Source organism: Alexandromys fortis, unplaced genomic scaffold (assembly GCF_014885135.2).
Source record: "Alexandromys fortis isolate MF-2015 unplaced genomic scaffold, M_Fortis_MF-2015_v1.1 scaffold_137, whole genome shotgun sequence".
Classification (NCBI taxonomy): domain Eukaryota; kingdom Metazoa; phylum Chordata; class Mammalia; order Rodentia; family Cricetidae; genus Alexandromys; species Alexandromys fortis.
Genome location: NW_026068009.1, coordinates 4189538 through 4213129, shown reverse-complemented (window position 1 = coordinate 4213129; position 23592 = coordinate 4189538). Strand labels below are relative to the sequence as shown.

The following is a 23592-nucleotide window of genomic DNA, read 5'->3' as shown; positions in this document are numbered from 1 at the left end:
ATATATATATATATATCAATGTGTGCAGAAGCAGTTACTTCCAAATTTGTAGCCATCAATACTTATCTTATGGGTGTTTACAGACATATAGTCAGAATGGTAGTAAATATATAAGCAATTTTTCCACTCTTTAGACTACACAAACTTCTTCATGAGTATTTATATTGTTCACTAATGAAATTCTGTTAACAGAAAACCTGGAACGTGGTACAAAATGATAATAGCTGTATAGCACAGACATTTTTAAGCTTTGACTCTATGTATGCTAATTCATCCAAAACCTTTCCAAGGAAATGATAATTTTAATTTCTTTAAATGGAAAATTTTAGTCCAAATGAGCCATTTTAAATAATAATGAACTTTAACTGAAATAACTTTTAAATGTAATAATTCAATATTGAGAAGTCCATGACAAATACAAATACTAACACACAGAGAGAAAAAGAGAGAGAGAGGAGGGAGGGAGGGAGAGAGAGAGAGAGAGAGAGAGAGAGAGAGAGAGAGAGAGAGAGAGAGAGAGAGAGAGAGAGAGAGAGAGAGAGAGAGAGAGATGGAGATATAAGAAATTCCATGGTGCATAAAATTCTATGATGCATACATGATTAAAATATATAATAATTAATTAATTTTTTATATTTTACCTGCCATTCATCGGGAATAAAATCTTGGACTCTGTCGTCTGGATCTTTTCTTTCTTCTCTTATCAAATGGTGACCCATATATTGTAGTTGGAACCTAGCTGGCCCAATTCCAACTGAATATTTATTCATTTTTTTCAGTTTTATGTCATCTGCTTTATCCTGTATTGTTTTAAAAAATTATTTTGAAAGCAATTAAGTTATACCATGACTTAAATGTTGAAATGTTTATAACTGACTTTCTTCAATATGAAAACAATTTTAATAATTCTTTAAACATCTTGGTGGCATTGCCACTTTTCCGAAACACAAGCAAATCAGTAGAAGTCAAGATTTTCAAATGTTTACTCTAATATTTGTACCTAAAGCCTGACATATTTACATCATCACCATTATAGATACGAGCTGTTTTGTTAGAATTAAGTATTTTGTTAGCTTTAAAAGTCTGCAGAAATCATTTGACATTTAGTGTGCTAGTCAATTAATATAAAAATTTCCACTTGAGTAACTCAGATTTGGTAGTTGGATTAACTAAGATGATATTTTCTATTAAAAATGAACATAAAAAGATCACTGTACTTGAAAGGGTGCTGTATATATAGCCAATTACAGCTAAATAAAATGAAGCTTTTATAGTATGTTACCTGAGTTGGATACAAAGAACTTGCTAGTTCATCAAACCCTAAACACGTAAGACATCTGGCTATGAGTTTCTGATCTGCTTCCTGCAGAAGTTCAGAGTGTTTGTCCAACAAGGAATGAATTCTCTTCATCATATCAACAGCTATGCTGAAGTCTTTTGTTGTTTCACCTTGGTACAAAATGCAAATAATAAAATTGTTATAAAAGTTATCAAAGTAACAAATGTTTATTAACAAAGAGCAATCATCTAGCTTATTCACGGATATTTATGAAACCATCTTACTTAGCATTAACAGATGTTTGAGAATAGAAAGGACAAGATAAAATTCTTACAATTCATAATTAAAACATTAAATTGAAGTTTATTGAATTTCATGGTGAATTTTAAAGATTTCTCTGTCTCATATTCCTATGTCCCCTTTGTTAAAAGAAAATAATTGCATGATTTTAAATATAAGATTATAATCTTAGCAACATTCATTTTAGCCCTATTGTTCACAGAGAGCTACTGGATGTAAACCTTTAATCTATTTGTTCAGTGCAGTCCATGTCTTCCAGCGATCAGATCCAGACTCTGACAATCCTTCCACTTCTCTAGCATCACACACACTGTTTCTCCCCTCTGCTCACATCTTCATTCTCACTTCTCTTTTGGTTTCTTATGTTTCTTTTAGTTGGTGTACACTCTCACCTACTAAGGAAGTGCTATCAAACCTATATTGAAAGCTATTATACAAGAGGATGCCAAGTAAATGAAATAGAGGTGCTTCAAGCATCTCCAACTTTGATATGTCCTCCAAAACAATGACCTATTAGATAGAATAAACCCTTTATTCATGAAGTTGCTTTTATGAAAGTATTCTTCATCACAACAAATAAGGGGAAACTAAGTTAATAAGCAAGCATAAACACCAACTTATCCAGAAAAAAATGTTTATCATTGGAACTCAAAAGTAAATTATGAGTTCTACTGTGTCTCACTGCTATTGGTTCTGCTAACAATGCTCTCTTCCTGGTCAGCAGTTAGTTTAAAGCTTTCTCCAATTGTGCTTATAAATGTGCTTTGTCTTTGCTGTTGGTCACCTCTCTGAGATGCCATTACTCATTGATAAAAACAGAGGAAAGAACCCTTTATTAATTCTACTATACAAATTTCTAGTTAGTAGGTGAAAAGACACCGTCTTTACATCTCTTTGAACTCTAGCTCATCAAGGTAAGCCACCCGAATTACACCCCACACACCTTCAGCTCGGCACTGCTCCTTCCATGCTGTCAAGCAAGCCGTTAACCCAACTTTTTCAGCCTGAACTTTTACTGAGTTACTTTTACATGATTTCAAAAACTCTTCCAGCTTCTTCATCCCAGAGCTAAAATTCCTTTTCATCTCCTTCTCAATAGAAGATGACAGGGTATTCCATTGTTGTTCTTCCCTTTGTTCTTCCTTGGCAATCAACCTCTTCTTATTCTCTCTAGCAATTCTGTCAGCCTTAGTCTCCTGCCCAAATGGAAGGAAACAAATTTGTGACAAGAAAGAACTATCCCACATTGACATTTTTTGTGAATATTTTAAGTATGCTCAGATGATTTTGACCATCACCCCATACTTGAATAATCATAAAAATATGTCTTTAATTAAGACTGTTGATTGAAAACATAATAATTCAACTTTTTGAATATAAAGACTTGCTATAGATAATTTTCTAAATTTCTATGTTGTGTTATATATTAAAGGGTAAATTTAATATTATCAAATAGACCTTGCAAAGATTTATTTAGGTCTTCAAGCAGTGTCACTTTCTATTCTTTCCTGGACTGCATTTTTTTTTTTTTTTTTTTTTTTTCTTTTTTTTTCTTTATATGTTTTTTTTTTTTTTTTTTTTTTTTTTTTTTTTTTTATTTTTTAAAAAGTTAAATCATTATTTATATAAATACTTTGATGAAAGCATAGAAAATCTGTATAAGTCAGGCAAAGAAACCCATGTGTTGTATGCTTATTTTTGCTGGATTTGTGAAAAACATTCTGGTTGTTATTAACTAATAAACTACATTTTAATATTATTGCAAAATTTTAAGCCAAACATTTATTGACTTAATGCTTTACTTGATTTTCTAAATAAGTATATGTTATTGCATAGAGGAACATATGTAATAATTTATATGGAAGTTAGACTTTCTAGCAGGTATCATAATAAATATGTTTGTTCTTTGTGTTACTTTTCTGTGCTGTAGTCAAATGATATGGCCAAGAAAATTTATGGAAGAAAAAATTTATCTGAGCTTGTGATTCCAGAGGGCTAAGATCTGCTGATTGCGGTACAGAGGCATAGCACCTGGAGCAAGAAACGGAAAGTTTGTGTCTTAAACTGTAAGCAGGAATGGCAAGGCTTTAAGCTCTCCAAACAGGCCTCCAGTGACACACTTCCTCCAGCAAGGGCAACTTCCTGAGCCTCCCCAGACAGTGCTGCCAACTGGGGGCCACACACTCAAATGCTCAGACTGTGGGAGACATCTCATTCAAACCACAACACCCAAATAAGAAAAAAGATGGAAAAAGCCATCAAAGTGATGAGAACCACCAATTTAATAAAGAATATCTCTCCTGAGTAAACTGGGGGCATGGGGACCAAGGGAGAGGGTTGAACAGGAGGGGAGAGGAAAGGAGGAGAGCAGAGAAAAATGCATAACACAATAAAATCAATAAAAAAGAACAGTATCAAGAGCTTTTAATAATAATGGAATTTATGGAAACTTACACGTGGCTTTTTGCTCCTGGACTTACTGCAATCCTTCTTGGGCTTAGCACCTTGAGTTATGATGAGCTTAGAAGAGACTGATTCTAATGAGTTCCCATAAAATCGTTGAAAAACATGATATTTCTGCACACTTCTAAGATAACGGGGGTCTCTTGTACACTCTGAAGAAGAAAAAACTTAAAATGTAAAATGATTAGGCTTTCTCAGAAGCATCTCTAACTCTCCACACCACTCCATAAACAGGTGCTATTCTTTCTAGTATACAACAGCAATTTTGCCTGAGCAGTTTGCCCAAAAACTTAACCAAAATTGTCTTCAATTGGGCTATCCCATCTATAGAATGACTTTCAAAAAGTCTACAAAAGTGGCAATTTTTCATATATATATGTGTGTGTGTTGTTGTTGTTGTTGTTTACGGAATTGAACCTAGGATCTCATGCATGCAGTTTAAGGGTTCTGCTACTGGTCAACAACTCCCAGGAGCTCAAACACTTTCAAGACAATTTTTTTTACAGTCTGTTTCCAAAAGCAAATACTAAGAATGTTATTTAATTTTATTGATTAAATGTGTTCTTTCGTAATGGATATGGTACACTCTAATTACTTACCTCATTCTCTTTTAGATCCAATCTAACTTGACATTTCCCCCATCTCCATAAAAGTCTTTTTCCCAAACGCATGCATTTTTGTTTTGATTTCTGACACATTAACTTTAATTAGGACTGTGGGTTTGTCTATTGGCCTCTACAATGGAGCCCTGGGAGCACACCACTGGGTACACAACTGAAGCTAATGGTGACCCTCCTCCAGAATCCATCAGGATTAGCAGTAAGGAGTAGGGGTCCATGAGTACCTTTCCTTCGAGGTGATTTGGGTTTTTTTTTTAGAGGGGTTCTTTGTTATGTTTTAGAGACAGACTCTATGTGTTACCTGTTTGTGCCCTGTGAATGAGCTTCAGTAGGGAAAATCAAGAAGAAAGCCATCTGAAGTATTCTGGTTCCTTGAATTAATGGATAGGGAAAAATAAGGCCCTCATCCTGGGACACAGTCATAGAGCTGAGAGCTTCATCACTATATATTACACTTCAAAGAACATCCAGATTTCTTAAACTACAAGCCTTATTTCCTTAACACAGTGTCAAACTCAGGAGAGAGAAATCACAAATGCACTCCTCTGCCTAAACCACCTCCACCCTCCATATGAATAACCACCAGGAAACAAAGGGAGAAATCTCTGTAACATCCTTCCGGTTGTCCATCTGAATGCCCTGTTAAATGTTCTTCCCCAAAACTGTTGATCTGAGTTCACAATGTGATTTATACTTTGAAATAAAGGCCAGAGTAATGTAGATTTCAATTAGTTTAGTAGAAACGGCAAGCTCACCATTGAAATTGGCCTTTGTCCTGTCATAGTCATCACTGAGAGGTCTGTGGGAATGCCAGTGCACAAGCTCATCGAATTCCTTGTGCTTAACCAGCGAGGAAACAATGGGGTCATCACTGGGAGAGAAAAGAAATACAAGCATATATCAAATACCAGGCCTCCAAATCCAACACATTTTATAACTTTGAAAACCATAGTTTCTTCTCCTCTTTCTGGGATACAACATGTGTAGTAGAAGGCAACAAAGCATTTTCTTAGAAATTTCAGAAGACAGGATCACTTCAGGTCTCCAACACTCTCAAACATTCCTTGTATGTTAGGGATAGAGTGCGTTGTTCTCCAATTAAAATAACACAGATATAATAAAGATGGGCAATGGGAACATGCTCCAAATACATATTACATGTAATTTACTATGTTAATGTGTCATATTTCTGTAGTTTATTCAGAAAAAGCCTTCTCAAAGGCTTATTCTTAATAAATAGCTATTTTCGTTCCAAACAAGTATTTATTAATACATACGGATGCCTTACCTCTTTAGGAAAGGCAATTCTTTCAGAATGTCTCCAGTAAATTCATCAACCAAAGCACATGACATTGGAATAAAACCCAAATTTGGCATCTTCTTCTGGGAACTTTCTGTAAACAAAAGTAAATAAGACCAAGTTAAATGTGAAATTTTCAGAAAGGAAAACAATATATTGTTTCTCAAAATTTCACATTTAAAAACATTTCATATTCACTTCATTTATATTTTAATTCCAATCCTGCTCATAAAGCTATTTCCTACTTTGAGAATATAGGAACATAATAGAAAATAAATTAATAATAACTAAGCAAATAGGTATATAGATGAAAAATAGGTAGTTCAGCCGGGCGGTGGTGGCGCACGCCTTTAATCCCAGCACTCGGGAGGCAGAGGCAGGCGGATCTCTGTGAGTTCGAGACCAGCCTGGTCTACAAGAGCTAGTTCCAGGACAGGCTCCAAAACCACAGAGAAACCCTGTCTCGAAAAACCAAAAAAAAAAAAAAAAAAAAAAAAAAAATAGGTAGTTCAATGGCTAGAGAGTCAATAGGTATAGCTGGATAGATACATTGTGATAAAAATGGCAGATTATTGATAGGTGATAAAGAGACAAATAATAGATGATAGATAATTTTCTGTGGTGCTTATGTTCAAATGTCTAATCCTTTTATTTTTGTATAATAAGTGATAAAAATTCTAAAGATAACAATCTGAGAGATCATATACATAGTGTAAAATATAAATTAAAATAGGCAAAAACAAAGGTCATGAGATTGAGATTATTACAATTCTCCCTTTGAGCTTCCTTTCGGTTTATATACATGCTTATGCAAACACAGGTAGATAGGTGACAAAATGCTAGATCAGGTAGACAGACATATGACAGTTAGATGGTAAGTAGGTAGGTTATGGATAGATGACAGACAGACAGACACAGATAAACAGAAAGACAGATAGATAGATGGACAGATAATAAATAGATCAGACACATCTTATAGCTGTGATAATTGGCTAGTGAATAATTTTTATTTAACGTATTATTCATAATTCTCCTGATGCTCTCTGTTCTTGTGTTTTCCCAGGATACCTTCTGTAAACTGGTAGGTTAAGTACTTTTCTTTCTGTAACCACAGAGATCAAACCAGAATCTCTGAGAATGACCCTCAGTCAAAGTCATAACAGCAACTGGAGAATAAATACCCCAGCGTTCTTGTTATTTTCAAGAGATATTTCTAAGATAGTGTGAACCCCATTCTAAGGTTCTCAGTTGTTCCCAAAGTGGAAACCTGCTCACAGACAGGCTCTTCATAGTGCTCTTCATTTCCTGCCCTAACCTAATTCGAACCACTCTCTGACTGCTACAGTAAACTCCTTGCTCCAGTGTTCTTTTGTTGGGTGGGATTCATTGTCATAGGAGAATACACACACACACACACACACACACACACACACACACACACACACGTATGTATGTATCCTAAGTTCTCAGGAAACATTTCTTTTGCTACTTCCTCTAAAATCATTTTTCCTGAAATTCACTACAGTATTAAAGATGTTATTATGTTATTATGACTAAACCATTTTTTGTTTTTCTGCAAATATGCATACTATCCTCTACCCTAATATAATTTAATAATCACATATAATTCTGAACATTCTGAATTTTATCATTACTGAGAAATATGTCACTTGACTAATTCTTTAGAGTTAATTCTTCCTTTAGAATTAATTATGAATCATATGAGATGCTCTGTAGTTTTTACATGTTGCAGTTTCCGTTTGTGTGTCAAGGGAGTGCATTCTTCTGGCTTAATATGTTTTTGCATTTAACTTACCTGATTTGACATCCTAAATGTATAAAATTTGTCTTGATTAATTCAGGGAAATGTTAGGTCATTACTTTCTAAACAAAATTTCACTCACATCAATTCATTCTTTCTTTCCAAGTTTCCAAACGAACCAAAGGTTGGCTTTTGGTCTCCATGTCATTTAATACTTTATGTGCTGAAATTTAATTTTATATTTATTTAAGGTATATACCATGATTTAATATACTTATTTTGATACATATGAGTGTATGCGTGTATAGATAGATAGATAGATAGATAGATAGATAGATAGATGACAGATAGATAGATAGATAGATAGATAGATAGATGATAGATAGATACATAGATACATAGATAGATACATAGATAGATACATAGATAGATACATAGATAGATACATAGATAGATACATAGATAGATACATAGATATGCATAGTATTAGTTGGGCCTGGGGTGTATATCTGTGTTAGCACTTGACAGGTGGAGGCAGGAGGATTAGGAACTATGAAATATAAGATTAGCGTTAGCCCTCATAGACTACAGTAGCCTTATCAAGTACATCAAATACAGACCTATTATCTACCATATATTTATCTTCCATATTTGTACCCTTTGACCTACATTACCCCATCCCCACCACTATTTCCTCAATAACTACATATTTACTTTGTTCTACTACTATGTATTTTTTTAGACTGTGCATGTAATGGCATCACACGGTATTTTTCTTTCTGTGACTAGCTTTTGTCATTTCTCATAATGGTATATTTCACCTGTTCTATTTTCTTGTGCAAGAAACTGAGCACATAATCTCAAACATGCTAGGACACACTACTCATGAGGGATGTCTCCAACCTTAAGTATGACTCTTTTTCTATTTATTTATAGAACCAAAACTCCTCCATTATTAATATCCAATCAATTTTAAACCTGTTCAGTATTTTGATTTCTACAAGTCTGGTTATAGGCATAAAGACTATTTTAAAGTTTTTATTATTTTTCTCATTTCTAATTTTACATTTAATCTCTCTTAAATGTTTTCTACCTATATTCAGAAAATACATAATAATTGTGATGATTAAACAAACAGAACTTATCAGTTCTAAGTCCACAGCTGGCATGGGATTAGCCTCTGTATGATGTAAATACCTTTGGTTAACAAAGAAGTTGTTTTGGCCTGTGATAGGACAGAAAAGAGCTAGATGGGGAAAACTAAACTGAATGCTGTGAGAAAGAAGGCAGAGTCAAGAGACGCTGTGCAGTCACCAGAAGGGAAAGTCAGCTGGAATTTGCCAGTAGGCCATGAACTTCATGATAAAATATAAAATAATAGAAATGGGTTAACCAAAGATATAAGAACTAGCTAACAATTACACTAAAATGATTAGCCAATCAGTGATTAAAATAATATGGTTTCTGTATGATTATTTTGGGTCTAAGTAGACGGGAACAAATGAGAAGCTTTTGCCTACACACAGCTAATTGTGTTCTTAGTTATTCCTTGGCTCTTCTGTGAATTCTATTAGCATCCATGTTTGGCACATAATCCTATAAAAATGTTTATGATTTCTTCCTCATGATAATTTTCCAGATCTTTCCAATCACTTTCATTTACTGTATTAGAGGGGCCTTGTGGTATAACAATTTAAATTCCAAATTCTCAAGAGTGATTTATTATGCTGCAGAAACAGTGTGACTTCTTTGTTATTTCTGTCCACTGAAAGGCAGGTCTGGGAGGAGCTAAGCTTTGAGGTTTGCTCCAATGGACCTTGACTTTCTGAAGACTGTCAGTTCTACCACCTCCTTGTTATGGCCTCTTCTCTTGTGCCTGTCACCAAAGACACTCTGTACATCTGCAGCACAGAGAAGGCAAATGCACTGATTTGGGCAAAGTCTTTCTAAGGTGACTGCTGGCTCCTTTTTATTCTTTAGCATCTCATACTCCTCCCAACACAAGTCTAGTGTTTACTTTGTTACTATACAACACAGATGTTGAATATGCTACCATGCTAGTCTCTATGCTGGTAGAGCATAGATGGATCTCAATTCCTCCAGTTATTTTGCAGGCTTCCCCCATTCTATTATTTGAAGAAGAGCCATCATGTTGTAATAGAATATTGAAAATTTTTGTTGACAGAGGTTACATTGCTAGAAAGAGAATTCACTTACGTATGGTTTGACTTTTTAAAATGGCAACATTGATTACAAACAACATTTAAATGTTCAATATTAGTTAAAGCACACTACCACATGGATATGACAACTATTTAAACACAGAAATGCCAGAAAACAATTTCTACTTGGATTTTCCAAGAGGTTTTTTTCTTCCTCAATTTATGGTAGGAATCAGTTATCTTTGTCTGGTGATGTGGTATTTTAAAGTAAACACTTAAGTTAGGAAAAAGTTACCTTGGATTGGTGATAGGGTCATTTAAAGAAAATGACATTTAAGTCACAGATAAGTTACCTTTGATTGGTGATGGCGTCTTTTTAAGAAAATGACGTTCTGTTGTTCTTAAAGGAAATGGATTTCCCACTTCAAAGTTTTCCACCAACTTTGACACTGTATCCCAGAGATGTACATACTCCTTCATGATGACATCTCCTACATTCAAATTCAGGCCTGGATCACAAAATTAAAAATACACAGTTAAGAAGTACTGACACACGCATTAAAGCACATAACATCATTAAGTCAGTAGGCTCTGAAATATGAGGCTAACAGTGAAATTTTCAATGAGCTTACCACTGAATCTAAATGAAAAGGATCACAGCTGTTGACAATGACAAGGTACATATCAAAACTGATCTTGTCTTTCTGCTTGAGAACTTGATATTAAAAATTAATGTCTTAACTAAGGATAACCAACAGCAGAGATTTAATTTTTTAAGATGATAAAAATATTGTACAACATATAGCTTCTTAACCAATAACACTGAATAAAACTAAAATAAAAATTAACAATGAACCATTATTTTCAAAGTAGGTAATTTATTCCAATTCCTAAAATATGACAGGACCAAATCTTGATGTTAAAGACATTTCTATACTACTGACTGAAGCACTAGTCTCTCAAAATGTGTTTTCTTTTTCTTTGATTATAAAAACACAAGAAAAAATAGTCTAACAAAACACAAATTATATAAGAATACATAGATAGTATCTCTTAGAAAAACTTAAAATCACTAAATATCTAGTAAAGTGAAATGTTTGTATTCATGAGCAATTTCATGAATAAATATTACATGCCATTTATGAAAACAATCTGTTATGAACTGTCAGACACATGAACATACACATTTAACAAACATAATTATGGAGTGCTAATAAACTGGAAATTATTTTTGAATTGTTATATTCATTCTGATTGCCACAAATGAAAATTATAAACAAAGACTGGGAAACTGAAATAATTACTGTTTATACAATAGACATTTACAAAATGGTTTTGAAGCTTGAAACTCTTCATGAGCTTTCTCTCTAAAGCAAGATGATGTGTATTATATAGTAAGCTGAGACTTCTGCGTTTTCTATCTAGAGAAAGGTGAGGTGTATTATATAGTAAGCTGATACCTTCTGAGTTTTCATTTTCATAGTAAAAAGCAATATTCTTCAACAGAGGCTCATCACTTAAATCAGAAAGGTGAAGGAAATCCAAACTCCAAAATTCAATCATGTTCACATTACTTAGGATGAAATAGTCACACCACTGTTTCTGGAAATCAAAAAAGAAGTTGTTGACAGCTTTCATGTCCACAGTAATATGTAGAATGACTCCATACGCATCTATAATCCAAATGAAAGGCAAAGAAGAAGACTATCCGAATTCTCATTAGAATGTAAACCCACTTAGGCTGAATAACGATTATACTTTGTTCCTAAAAAATTGAAGCATTACATAAAATAAAAACTGACTCAAAAATAAATTTAAACTGTACGTAATCTCAACACTTGGGAGGCTAAGAAAGAAAGATGCCTGCAAAATTAAGGCCTGTCTATGTTACACAGTCAGTCTCAGACCAACCTGGGTTACAGAGTAAAATCTTGTCTCAAAAAAAAAAATTTATCATCAGTTAAAGAAATATCTATTTATTTTCTATTGATTGTTTCCTCCCAATGTAATCTAAAATCTCAAAAACTGTATATTTCTTAAGCTTTTGAATGTGTTTCTATTATTTTCCTAGGTTTCTTTGTCTATTTTGGGTTGTAAATGTTGGGCTGCTAAGGGTTCTAGAAAGAAAAACATTTCCCACCCACCAATGCTGATAGGTCTCCACTAACTTAAGGCTACGTGGAGATATTCCATTGTAACAAAGACACAATGTCTGCACAAACAACACTTACACAGTAGACACAACTCTTCCTCAATGGTATGATTTACAGAATTAAAGTGAGAAGCTCCCAAGTGAGTTTTCATTATTCTCTATGCCTTGGTATTAAAACTTAATGGTTCCCAACATAAAGAGGAAAATAAAGCTAATATTTCTGATCAGCTAAAATTATCAGGTACATCTTGCCAGGCCATCCTAGAAAACTGTTAAATATTTCAAGATTTTTTTTATAATGTCTTTTAACCGAAAGCACTTCCTTGTATATTAAAAATTGTCAAAAATTCTTCAATGCTAACAGTTGTGCAAGGGAGGCTTCCGTTCAAGTCCATATCACATCTGCTGCATTCATGCCAGGTCCCATTTATGGACCAGACTTAAGCTACATAAAGGTGACACAATAATTTAATATAATTGAGAAATAAATCAATAATAATAGTCAAAGCACATTACTGGTGCCACAATGTTTATTTTAATTGCAGATAACAATAGATTTAATATATTTAGTATATGACCCATACTAAAACATCTAAATGAAAATGGGATTGAGAAGTGGAGTCTTCCTATCTTTCATTAATAACAGAGTCACACAGAGCCTGCTACCCTTAGGCCCTAACACCAAAGGAATGTCCTCCTATGGGGTTTAGGATACAGAATTTTCCCTCAAGAATCAGTAGAACCTCCATAGAACCACCTTCATCATGCTAGTATTTACTACACCATGGAACTCTTCAAAAATTTCATTACAGCAGCTATGAATGTTCACTAGTGCAGATATTCAATATGTCCTGATACTCTTTTATAAGGATATGAGCATGATGTTGGTGTGTGCAGGTGGACAGAGGCCACAGAATGACTTCAGGAGTCATTACCTGGTAAATCCCACTTTATGTATGTGACAGGGCCTCTCACTGGTCCGGAGCTTGACCAAGTAGGATGTACGTTCAACAAGTGATCTTTCCATTTAACTATCTGGGGGATTACAAGTGACCATCACCATGCCTGATTTGATTTCATACATGGTTGTATGTTGTAGGAGCTTCGGGTTGCATTCCTGCCACCCAGCTCCCGGTCGCCTTGCTAGCTTATGCCCCAAAATAACAACACACAAACTGTATTCTTTTAAACACTGCCTGGCCCATTTCTATTAATGTGTGTAGCACCCCAAGTTGCGCTTACCGGGAATATTCTAGCCTACGTCCATCCTGGGTCAGAGCTTTATCGCATCTGGCTCTGAGAGGAGCTGCATGATTTCTGAGCTCCTCCCAGCTCAGAGCATTCCTCTTCGTCCAAGCATTCTGTTCTGTTTACTCTGCCTATCTAAATTCTGCCCTATCACATGGGCCAAGGCAGTTTCTTTATTAGCCAATGACCTTTCTCCATCAGTTGTGCATTGCGGATCAAAATTTGGTTCTCAGGCTTCCAAGGTACGTGCCTTGCCAACTGAACCATCATTCATGAGCCCTATTCCTAAACTACAGTTCCCAATCCTGGGTCACATTATGCTAATATAGTAAATGTAATACAAGCATTATCAAGTAAAATTAATGTAACTTAATCACCACTTCAGTCACAGTCAAATCAATACACTCCATGAATTTCCTTTGCATCTCCCATGCTGGACTTTGAGACTGGGGCATTTTTGGAAATGCTACTCCTCATTGAGTAAGAAAGGCACACTCTCCATGCAGCTGTGCTGTCTCCAGGTAGACTTAAGTCACTCCTCAGAGTGCTACTGTAGAAGTATACTCAGAGTATAGTGTAGAGTGCTCAAAAGCTCTTCCTTAGCCTCTAACACCATCAACAAGAAGGTGGCTAAATAGTTCCCTAATCCCTCCAAATCCAGCTTTGTATCTACACTCTGATGGTCTATTTGCAAGTAAAACAGTGTGTGTGTGTGTGTGTGTGTGTGTGTGTGTGTGTGTGTGTGTGTGTAAAAAGAAGTGTCATTTGCTTAATTAAAACCATTTAGTAGGCACTCAGTGAACATATGATGAACTTATCTGCCATGACCTACAGGATGCTACCTGATTTGTCTCTCACTCACTACATCAGCTTCATCACTAACCCTATAGTTTTCTGTCCTTGATACAATGAGTGGACCCCAGTCCCTTGGCCGTACTATCTTTAGGACAGTCACACACAGTGCTTTTTCTCCTTCCACAATCTGGTTTCCTTTCTGTCCACCCTGCTAACACCTACCCATCCTTCAGGACTTGGGTCATATAACTTCTTAAGAGATCTTTTCACTATTGATTTCAAAAGTACCCTAGATGTTCCTTCATAGTAAGTGTTAATATTCAGTCTGTGTCTTCTTTATAAGATGTAATTGTCTAGAAGAACTAGGGTGGAATGATGAAGGGTGTTCATCTCACTCCATCTCCATGATGGAAGAGCACATTCCTAATTTCATTGGGTATAAGACACTTTTCTTGACTGTTTATCTCAGGATCCTAAAAGAAAGTCTACATGACTAAAACACATATATGATGTATACTTTCATATGTATATGATATATATTTATGTAAATATACTGCATATATATGAAGATGCAATTAGTAGTCATTAAAGATGATATCATCCAATATAGGAAAGAAAGGAGGATGCGAAAAGAAAAAAATGTGTATGGATATTTTCCATGCTATAAAAAACACAAATATCTGTTTGTTTAAAATGAAGAGAATAAACTGGAGTGTTAACAGATTCTGGCACTGATTTACAAAGAAAACTCTGGAGATATTTTTGCTTTCTGTTTTCCTAAGGTCTCCAAAATCTCTGTATCCATAATCTGGAATGGGAGAAAATAATAAAGCCTTGCATCCATTCGCTCAGTTCTTTCTCAGTGCAGAAGGTGGCGGTCACCAGGAACTTCCTCATTAATGAAAAAACTCCTCACAATGACAAGAATTTTAAAAAGGAAAATTTCGAAAAGCTCCTCTTTGGGTTGGATACATGCCATGATGGTTGTTATTAATAACAATCATATTGTTTAATACAATTGTTGAAACTAGCCAAGTGACTGACTTAAACAAGCCAATCTTTGAAGATTCCAAACTTTAACACCACCCTGTATAAATCTATTTTGAAAGTTAACGTGGCTTTTAAAGTATCAAGTAGTTAAAACAAAAGTATAAGTGAAAGGCAAGTATATTTACCATTTTAAAGACAGTTTTGAGGTCCTTAATCCAAGCAGAAGTGATAAATCTTGAGCAGGCTCTCTGGGAAAGAGGTAGGTGAAGTTGAAAAACCACACTGAGGCAGTGGAGCTTACAGAAGTCTTCCACATCCTTCAGGGTTAAACAACTACCTTGTTCCTGTAGAAAGTAAAGAAGGTGAGTAGAGATCAGCAAGCTGGGAGACTACATACTCAATCTGCAGAAGCCCGAACTTTGTAGCTAAGCTCTCTACATGGGAATTCCACATTTACACATTCTCCATTTCTAAGACAGTACTTACCTAGATATTAGGCTATGTTAAAATCATTTGAGATAGAGGGAAAAGGAAGCTTCTAGCTTTGCAGAAGCTGGTGTAAGGCATAGCTCAGTATTTTCAGGGACTCCAGATTTAAACTAATAAACCAGGTGGTGAACCTGAAGTTCCAGGGGACCTTGAGTGGGGAAGCTACATGCTACATTCTCTCTTCCATTGAAGCAACCTACTCTGAAGACAATATTATGAACGACCTCCATGAGGACAACAGGATAGCAATGTAGCTTAAGGCTGTAACTGCATGATGAGAACAGCGGTAAATAAGTAGATATGCTTAGCATCATGGGGCAAGGACATCATTGCTATTGGCAAATATTTTGTCTTGTTGGAGGAGCAAGGATACTTCAATGGGACACTCCTAGGATGCCAGAGAGGGTCTAATGTTTAGAAGTTCCAGGGAGATAAGTTTGACTTATTATCATAATTTAGGGAAGAATTAAATTTGGACATATAATCATGTAGAAAAGTTTCATTAAATATACATTTAAGGAGATACTGCAAAGCAAAATATTAAAAACTGAACCTTGTTTATTTCTGAAATCTAGAAAGTTAATAGGATTCATTAGCTGAGACTCCATACTACTGAGATTACATATAAAATGGTATGTGTGGATGTGTATACTTTAGTGCCCATGAGAACATATCTGCAGAGATGACTGTTTAGTCATAGCTAAACCTCAACTGGCCACCAGATTCTTGACCTTTTCTGCAATAAAGAAAACTAAGAAGAGTAGTCTCTGCTTAGCCAGTAGGGTACCACTGTGTGAGCCTATCTTTTAAAGTCCCTGAGAAATTTGCACAAGATAAACCTTAATCAGAACTACATTACTATTTAGCACCTTGGGTTGGAGGACTGTTACTCTCAAAATCTGAACGTCTGTGTTTTGAGGATGGAATAGAAATAACAATGCTTTCCTGAGCGTTTCATGAACTGTGCACAGAAAAAGCCCAAAGCACAGTAGAATAGCAGGTTGTTTCTTCCTTTGCCCGTCTGCAGGTGATGAAGATCACATATGTTCTATGTGAAGCACGTGTAGGTAACACACTAAGTCATGGAACAGCATATTCCTTTATGACATGAATTTCAGGGATTCTCCTATTTCTGCTGATCATATAAACAAGAGAGAACCCATTGCCACATGGGGAAATGGTTGGTGAAAACAAAATAGGAAAGCACAAATGCATCCCAGTGCAGCAAACCACACCTGTTTGTCTTCACACATCTGCTTGGAAGATTTCTTTTCTCTGTTCTCTAAGAAGCATTGGTACATTTCCAAGAAGAGGGAGCATGAAGTGACGCAAAGGGCTCGCCGGATGTCAGAGCCTTCTGGCCAGAGTTGCTTGAGCAGAAACATTGTCTCACAAGCCTGTCACAGCAGACAATTATAACATATCATGACATTTAGAGAACTGTATTTATTCATAAATGATTATATAGTAAGAAATGGGTCGATGTGAACATATGGAAACTGTAGCTATTTCCACTAAAAAATTATAAACACAAATTTTGAGTGATAAAATTATTTCAAAAAATTATGAGAAAACTGTTAACAAATACATGCATAAAATCTATAAATCAACAGGGAAATTCATTACTTTAAATGCTGGCTCCCTTTCCAACCTCACCACACCCCCAACACTTCCACACCCCACTTTTTCCACACCCCCACAGTTCTTTGCTTTAAAAGATGTTTACTGTGCAAAAATAATCGAGTTCCTGCTTGAATGGACTCCATGTTGCTTCTGACTGTCTCCTGGATCAAGGGAGGCTGGGGAATGGGTGAGCGGCAACTTACCTTTCTTCGGACCCAGCTCATCCTTACAGGGCAGGCTAAGACCCTACTGAAACCCAGACCCACAAAGACAAATTTATGTATACTGACTTGTAAGTGGATACCAGACATAAACAAAAGATTACCAGCGTGCTACATTCCACAACCACAGAGAAGCTCTCTACCCCAAACAGATGGAAGCAGATGCAGAGATCCACAACTAACCACTGTGCTGAGCTCCCAGAGTACAAACAAATTAAGGGAGGAGTTAAAATATGAAAAAAGGGACAAGATCATAATGGGGAAACCCACAGAATCTGCTGACTAAGCTCGTGGGAAATCACTGACTCCGGACTGACAAATGGGGAACCTGCATAGGACTGAACTAGGCTCCCTGAATACAGGTGACAATAGTGTGGCTTGGGCAGTATATGGGGCTACTGACAGTGGAACCAGGATCTAACTCTAAAGCATGAGCTGCCTTTGTGAAGCCCATTCTCTATGGAGAGATACCTTGCTCAGCTTAGGCATGGGGCAGGGTACTTGATCCTGTCTCAACGAGGTGATGGGACAGACTAGTTGACTTTCAGGGGAGGCCTTATTCTTTTGAGGAGTGGATGGGGGTAGGATGGGGGAAGGAAGAAGAGGAAGGAGAGAAGGTAGAAGGAACTAGGACTGGTATGTAAAATTTAATACTTAATAAAAACTTACAAATAAATGTAAGACAAGACAAAAACTGAAAATTACATTAGGGTATTACAGATGCCAACCAAGGCAAAATACAACAGGAAAAACAACAAAAAGAACCCAAGACCATATTATCAAAGCAATACACCATGATAGAGAATATGGAGACCAGGAATGCAGTGTTAGAAAATGTGTCAATGCAACATGATAACAATGAACTAAAGGGAAAACAATAGTACTGTGGTATATTTAACCACTGTGTCCATGGTATAAACAATAGTAGAAGCTTTAGGTTGTATTCTTTACATCAGAGCCCACACATATCTGTATCTTAGGCCTACTTGACAGGGACAAATAGAGACATCTCTTCTCAGACCAGGAATAGGAGAAAGATGTCTAGTATCTCTTCCACTCTCTGCCTCTACAAGATTCTGTTACTGTTGGTCTCAAATAAGGTAAAATTCTAGGAGTGATACACTAGGTTACTCTGGCCTTCACACAGACACACACACACACATACACAAACACACTTTTAAAATGATAGTTTAACTAAAATTGTTTTTTCAATTTCTATTACCTTTTCCACCATATTATTAAATTTTAAATCTCCAAACAGAGTTGTTAAATTCAGGTCTCTATATTTTTCTAGCCGTTGAATCAAGGTTTCATAAGCCATCAATATCTTCCTCCAATTCTGAAAAACAAAATAAGATAAGTTATCATAAATAAAATTATTATTTCCCAACTGCAAAACTCAGAAATTTAAGAAGCAATCCTATTACAATGAGGCCCTGAGTTTAAATCTACATTACTGTAATCGAGGATGGTCAGTAGTGTTTGGAAAATCTTCCAAGGCAATACTTGGATATCTCTTCTGGCAATATAGCAACCTTATTTTAGCAGTTCCTCAAAATTATAAATGCTATTAATTCAGTGTGCTTCTTTATGTCACATTTCAACCAAGCTCCTAAAAAGAGACTACAATCTCTTCCCCATAGGCATCTACAGTATTGGAAACAGTCATTGCCAACAGTTCCAATGCCATTTCCACTAATCTACAAATGGAGTCATGAGATGGTATTTCATTCTATTTTAAATTCTAAATAGTCCTCAAGTCAGGTAATGCAAAAAAACTCCTTTGAGGTAAATTTTATCTAAGTTTTATTTTTAATTATTTTAAAAAAGAAACTATCTTTCATTCCTTATACATACCAATCCAAGTTCCCTCTCCTTCCTCTCCTCCCCACATACGCTCCACCCCACTGCCATCCAATTCTCAGAGAGGATAAGGCACATTGCTCTGGAGAAGGCCCAAGTCCCTCTTTACTATATCTAGGCTGATCTAAGTTATCCATATAAAGAGAAAACATGCCCAAAAAGCCAGTACAAGCATTAGGGATAAAACCTGGTTCCACTGCCAGTGACCCATCAGTCTGCCCCAGCAATGTAACTGTCAACGTTTGCAAGATTTTTCAGAACTCAGATTTAGAAATTGCTATCAATACTATGAACTTGGGCTGGGTATGGTGGCACATGCCTTTAATCCCAGCACCCAGGGGTGATGGAGGAGGGTGATCTGTCTATGTGTTACTTACATTGGTTAATAAAGAAACTGCCTTGGCCCTTTGATATGACAGAAAACTAGGTAGGGGGAGTAAACAGAACAGGATGTTGGGTAGAAGGCAGTGAGGCAGTCTCCATGATGCTCCGACCTGAGACAGAGGCAGGTTAGGATCTTTCCCAGTAAGCCACCATCTCATGGTGCTACAGAGATTACTAACTATGGGTTAAAGCAAGATGTGAGAACTAGCCAATAATAGGCTGAAACTAATGGGCCAGGCAGTATTTAAATGAATACAATCTGTGTGTTGTTATTTCGGGTATAAAGCTAGCCATGTGGGAGCCAGGCAAGACAAAAAGCAGGCCTGTCCACAGCTCATCACTACAGAATGGTGTCCAGACATAGATAACGGAATCCATAGAAGGCCTGAGAAAGCTTGGGAAAGAATAGATAAAGCATGTTTTCTTGGTAGCAGCAATTTCTCGGGTCTGCTCTCCTTGCTAGAGGCAAGCAAGCGTTCTCATCTAAGAGAGGCTTCCTGACTCAGCCTTAGCTGCAAAACCCTGCAGTTCTTTTAAGAGGTCCTGCCACAAAACACTTAAATGGTGTTGATGAAAAGACGAAGGCATGCTTTTCAGTTTTATATTGTTTATAAATGTTCTTTTATATTTAAAGGGGAAATGATATAGATATGAATAATTTGCATTGATATGGATTTTAAGGTCAATTTTCTTATATGTATATGTATTTCTGATATTGATTAAGGTATTGTGATTGTGAGTTCATTTAAAAATGTAATGTATAATTAGAAAATATAGGTTTTTAATGGATAATCATCAATAATAGTCAAGCTTGTAGTCATGTTAGATTTTCCATTGGGTGCCATTATGTAGTGATGAGGTGAGCAGGCCTGCTTTTTGTCCTGCCCAACTCCCGCACAGCTAGCTTTACACCCAAAATAACAACACACAGATTGTATTCATTTAAACACTGCCTGGCCCATTATATCTAGCCTCTTCTTGGCTAACTCTCATATCTTGCTTTAACCCATAGTTAGTAATCTCTGTAGCACCATGAGATGGTGGCTTACTGAGAAAGATCCTAACCTGCCTTGGTCTCAGGTCAAAGAATCATGGAGACTGCCTCACTGCCTTCTACCCAGCAGTCTGTTCTATTTACTCCACCTACCTAATTTCTGTCCTATCAAAGGGCCAAGGCAGTTTCTTTATTAACCAATGGAAGAAACACATAGACAGATCACCCTCCTCCATCACAGGGGTGCTGAAGAAAGTATAACTTTGTGAGTTCCAGGCCAGCCTGAGCCACACAGTGTGACCCAGTCTATGAAAAGAAAAAGAACCACAACATAAACTCAATATTTAGTATTTGTCCTGTACGTAAAAATAAAGCCCAGGCCTGTTTCCGCTCACAGTTGGCAGTCAGAGTTAGGAATAATTTAATGATAAAAATCCTAACAAAAGCAAAATAAACTATCATGTCACATCATGAAAACTATTTGTACATTTGCAAATGCGCAATGATGGGCATGATGCAATTCTCAAAGAGGGACACATGTTCAAAACCTACTTTGATGAGCTGTAGAATAATATTCATATGCAGAATTCACCTTAACTAGTTAAAAAATAATCAAACTATATTAATTTATAAAATCAGTACACATTCTTTACTCTGGAATTTTCAACAAATTAGTTTCTCAAATATACCTCTATAAGTAAAATAATACTATCATAAAATTTGAATTCTAATTGTTTGAAAAGGCTTTGAATTATTGGCTGAAATTATTTATGCAAACATAAATACACCACATACTTTTCTTTAACCTGCTCTGGTGTGCACTTCTTAAATGAAACCACATAATTTATCATTTTACTGATAGATCTTAGCAACAGAGACATACCTGTGCCTCCGATTTCATGTCTTTCTGGCCTTCAATAACTTGGATTTCACACAGCACACAGTGTTTGAGAACATAGGGGACAAGATAACACTGCTTCTCATAAATTCTACATTCTCTTGTACTACTCATTTAGTAGTGCTTTTAAACAGGATACATATTCAAGCATCCATTACATATTTAAATATAGACAATTCTTATGCTTGCCTCATGGGACTTTTGTGAATGTTGAATATAAATAATTTATAAGTGTTAAGAGCTAGTCTATGATGCAAAGTACTTAGTAAATTACTATATGCTATTATTCATTATCATTATTATTAACCTAAATATCATCTTATTAAATTTATAATGGTTTATATACTGAAGGTAGAGTCAATACTGAATGAAGATAGTTACCTTTTAAAAATTTGTTTCATTTTTAGCCTTGTATGTATGTATGTGTGTGTATGTATGTTTGTTTGTACATATGTAGGTGTATGTGGGTAGGTAGGTATCTGCATATAGGGGTGGTATACACAGAGGCCAGAGGTGTCAAATCCCTTTGGAGCTGGAGTTATAGGCAGTTATGAATTACCCAACATGACAGGAATAGCAAGCATACTTAACCACAGAGCCTTATTTTCTGAATTAATTTAGAAATGTTTTTAAAGTTCTAGAACATTGTCCTGTAGATATGCATTACCTTATTGAAAAATTCCTGCTCTGAATATGAGCTTTGCATAAAATATGCATAAAGACGGAGGATGTCAGATGTTTGTCCTGAGAAGAGCACAATATTGACTTTCATTGCCCAAGACTGGATAGCTATAAAGTTGAAAAGGTGTGTCTGCTGGTCGTTCAGGCCTTCATCAGCAAGAATCAAGAAATATGGACAGCTCTGACCCAAGGAAATACGCCATTCTTCTGACAAGCATCCAGAAAATTCAGTCCAAACATCAATGTCAGTAATCTTCTGAAGGTGCATAATTAAAGCAGTTCTCAGTGTAAGAAGTCTAGGGACACTGAAGTATGCATATTCAGCATCCTATAGAGGAGGAGACAAAGGACATTATTTGGAAAGTATCATTTAGTTTTTTACTAGTTCAGGCAAGTAACATATCATTAAGATGATTGTAACGGCGTAAGCGAATGCAGATTGTCAAAATATAGACAGCTTTAATGGAGGAATAGACTTACAGAACCACCATTCCCGCGGACACCAGGAAAGCAGAAGCAAGGGCTGGGAACACGCTCACCAAATTTATAGGCAAACTTTAGCCTGAGGCGAACACGCCCCCTAAGGGGTGGGACTTATCCCTACATCTCCCATTTTTGTCTAAATAAGACAAAACTAAGCCAAATACAACTATATACAATAATAACAAATAATAAATATAACAAACAATATTGAGTGAGAATCAAAAGTTTTGCTAAACATTCTATCTCAAGGAGTCTAAATAATGTAGAGAGTAACTACAATTATATAATCTTCAACTCCATTAAAGATCCGAGAAGGGAATAAATATTACTTAACAAACGAGATATATCCAAAATGTGTAACAATTGACAGAGACAACTGACTATCTGGGCAATCACCCAAAGTCTTGTTTGCAATGTTGAGTCAACCAACTTTGGCTAAGGCCTAACATAAATGACATACCATTATTAAAGGCAAGGAACTTTTCAAAACTAACTTACCCTGTCTTGGCAGGATATGACAGTCCTGTTTTATCTATTGATGCATGCTCTGTATCTCTGTCAGTGGTTGAGGTATGGGCTTTTCTTAACCCAAAGGCCAGTTCTGCTGAGACAAGCTCCCAGTGGAGTGTCTTTGGTGCTCAACGTTCTCTCTTGAATAGAGCGGTGTTGCCAGGAGCAATTGTATCTCACTATCATGAAACTCTGAGTTATATTAAAGGCCATTTTCTACAGCTCTTCGAAGAGGTTGAAGATTATCTATCTATACTGAGTATAATCTCTATATATCTAAAGAACCTGATTAGTCTAATTATAAATGACAAACTTAGATGACTATTAATCTATATAATTCTCAATATCTATCTAACTTAAAGACTAAGACAATAA

The 23592-nt window shown here is 35.9% G+C and overlaps 1 protein-coding gene and 2 long non-coding RNA genes across 22 annotated transcripts in view; 2 read left to right on the top strand and 1 right to left on the bottom strand.

Moving 5' to 3' along the window:
* LOC126513434 (uncharacterized) overlaps positions 1-23592 on the top strand; it is a 153544-nt gene that overhangs the window by 91447 nt on the left and 38505 nt on the right. The window lies entirely within an intron of this gene.
* LOC126513430 (probable ATP-dependent RNA helicase DDX60) overlaps positions 1-23592 on the bottom strand; it is a 479040-nt gene that overhangs the window by 420725 nt on the left and 34723 nt on the right. For all 20 annotated transcript variants that reach the window (XR_007595338.1, XR_007595340.1, XR_007595335.1 and 17 more), the window contains exons 5-16: positions 22211-22552; positions 18627-18743; positions 16796-16957; positions 15257-15415; positions 11347-11488; positions 10240-10395; positions 5951-6056; positions 5418-5533; positions 4034-4194; positions 2523-2775; positions 1283-1449; positions 642-800 (exon numbers count right to left, since the gene is read on the bottom strand). Coding sequence is in view for 12 of the 20 variants with exons in the window: in XM_050161799.1 (XP_050017756.1) it covers positions 642-800; positions 1283-1449; positions 2523-2775; positions 4034-4194; positions 5418-5533; positions 5951-6056; positions 10240-10395; positions 11347-11488; positions 15257-15415; positions 16796-16957; positions 18627-18743; positions 22211-22552 (2040 nt within the window). In the remaining 8 variants the exon portion in view is untranslated. The remainder of the gene's footprint in view (positions 1-641; positions 801-1282; positions 1450-2522; positions 2776-4033; positions 4195-5417; positions 5534-5950; positions 6057-10239; positions 10396-11346; positions 11489-15256; positions 15416-16795; positions 16958-18626; positions 18744-22210; positions 22553-23592) is intronic.
* Positions 22933-23592, top strand: part of LOC126513432 (uncharacterized) — a 12462-nt gene continuing 11802 nt past the window's right edge. The window contains exon 1 of the long non-coding RNA XR_007595342.1: positions 22933-23277. This is a non-coding gene — a long non-coding RNA (uncharacterized lncRNA). The remainder of the gene's footprint in view (positions 23278-23592) is intronic.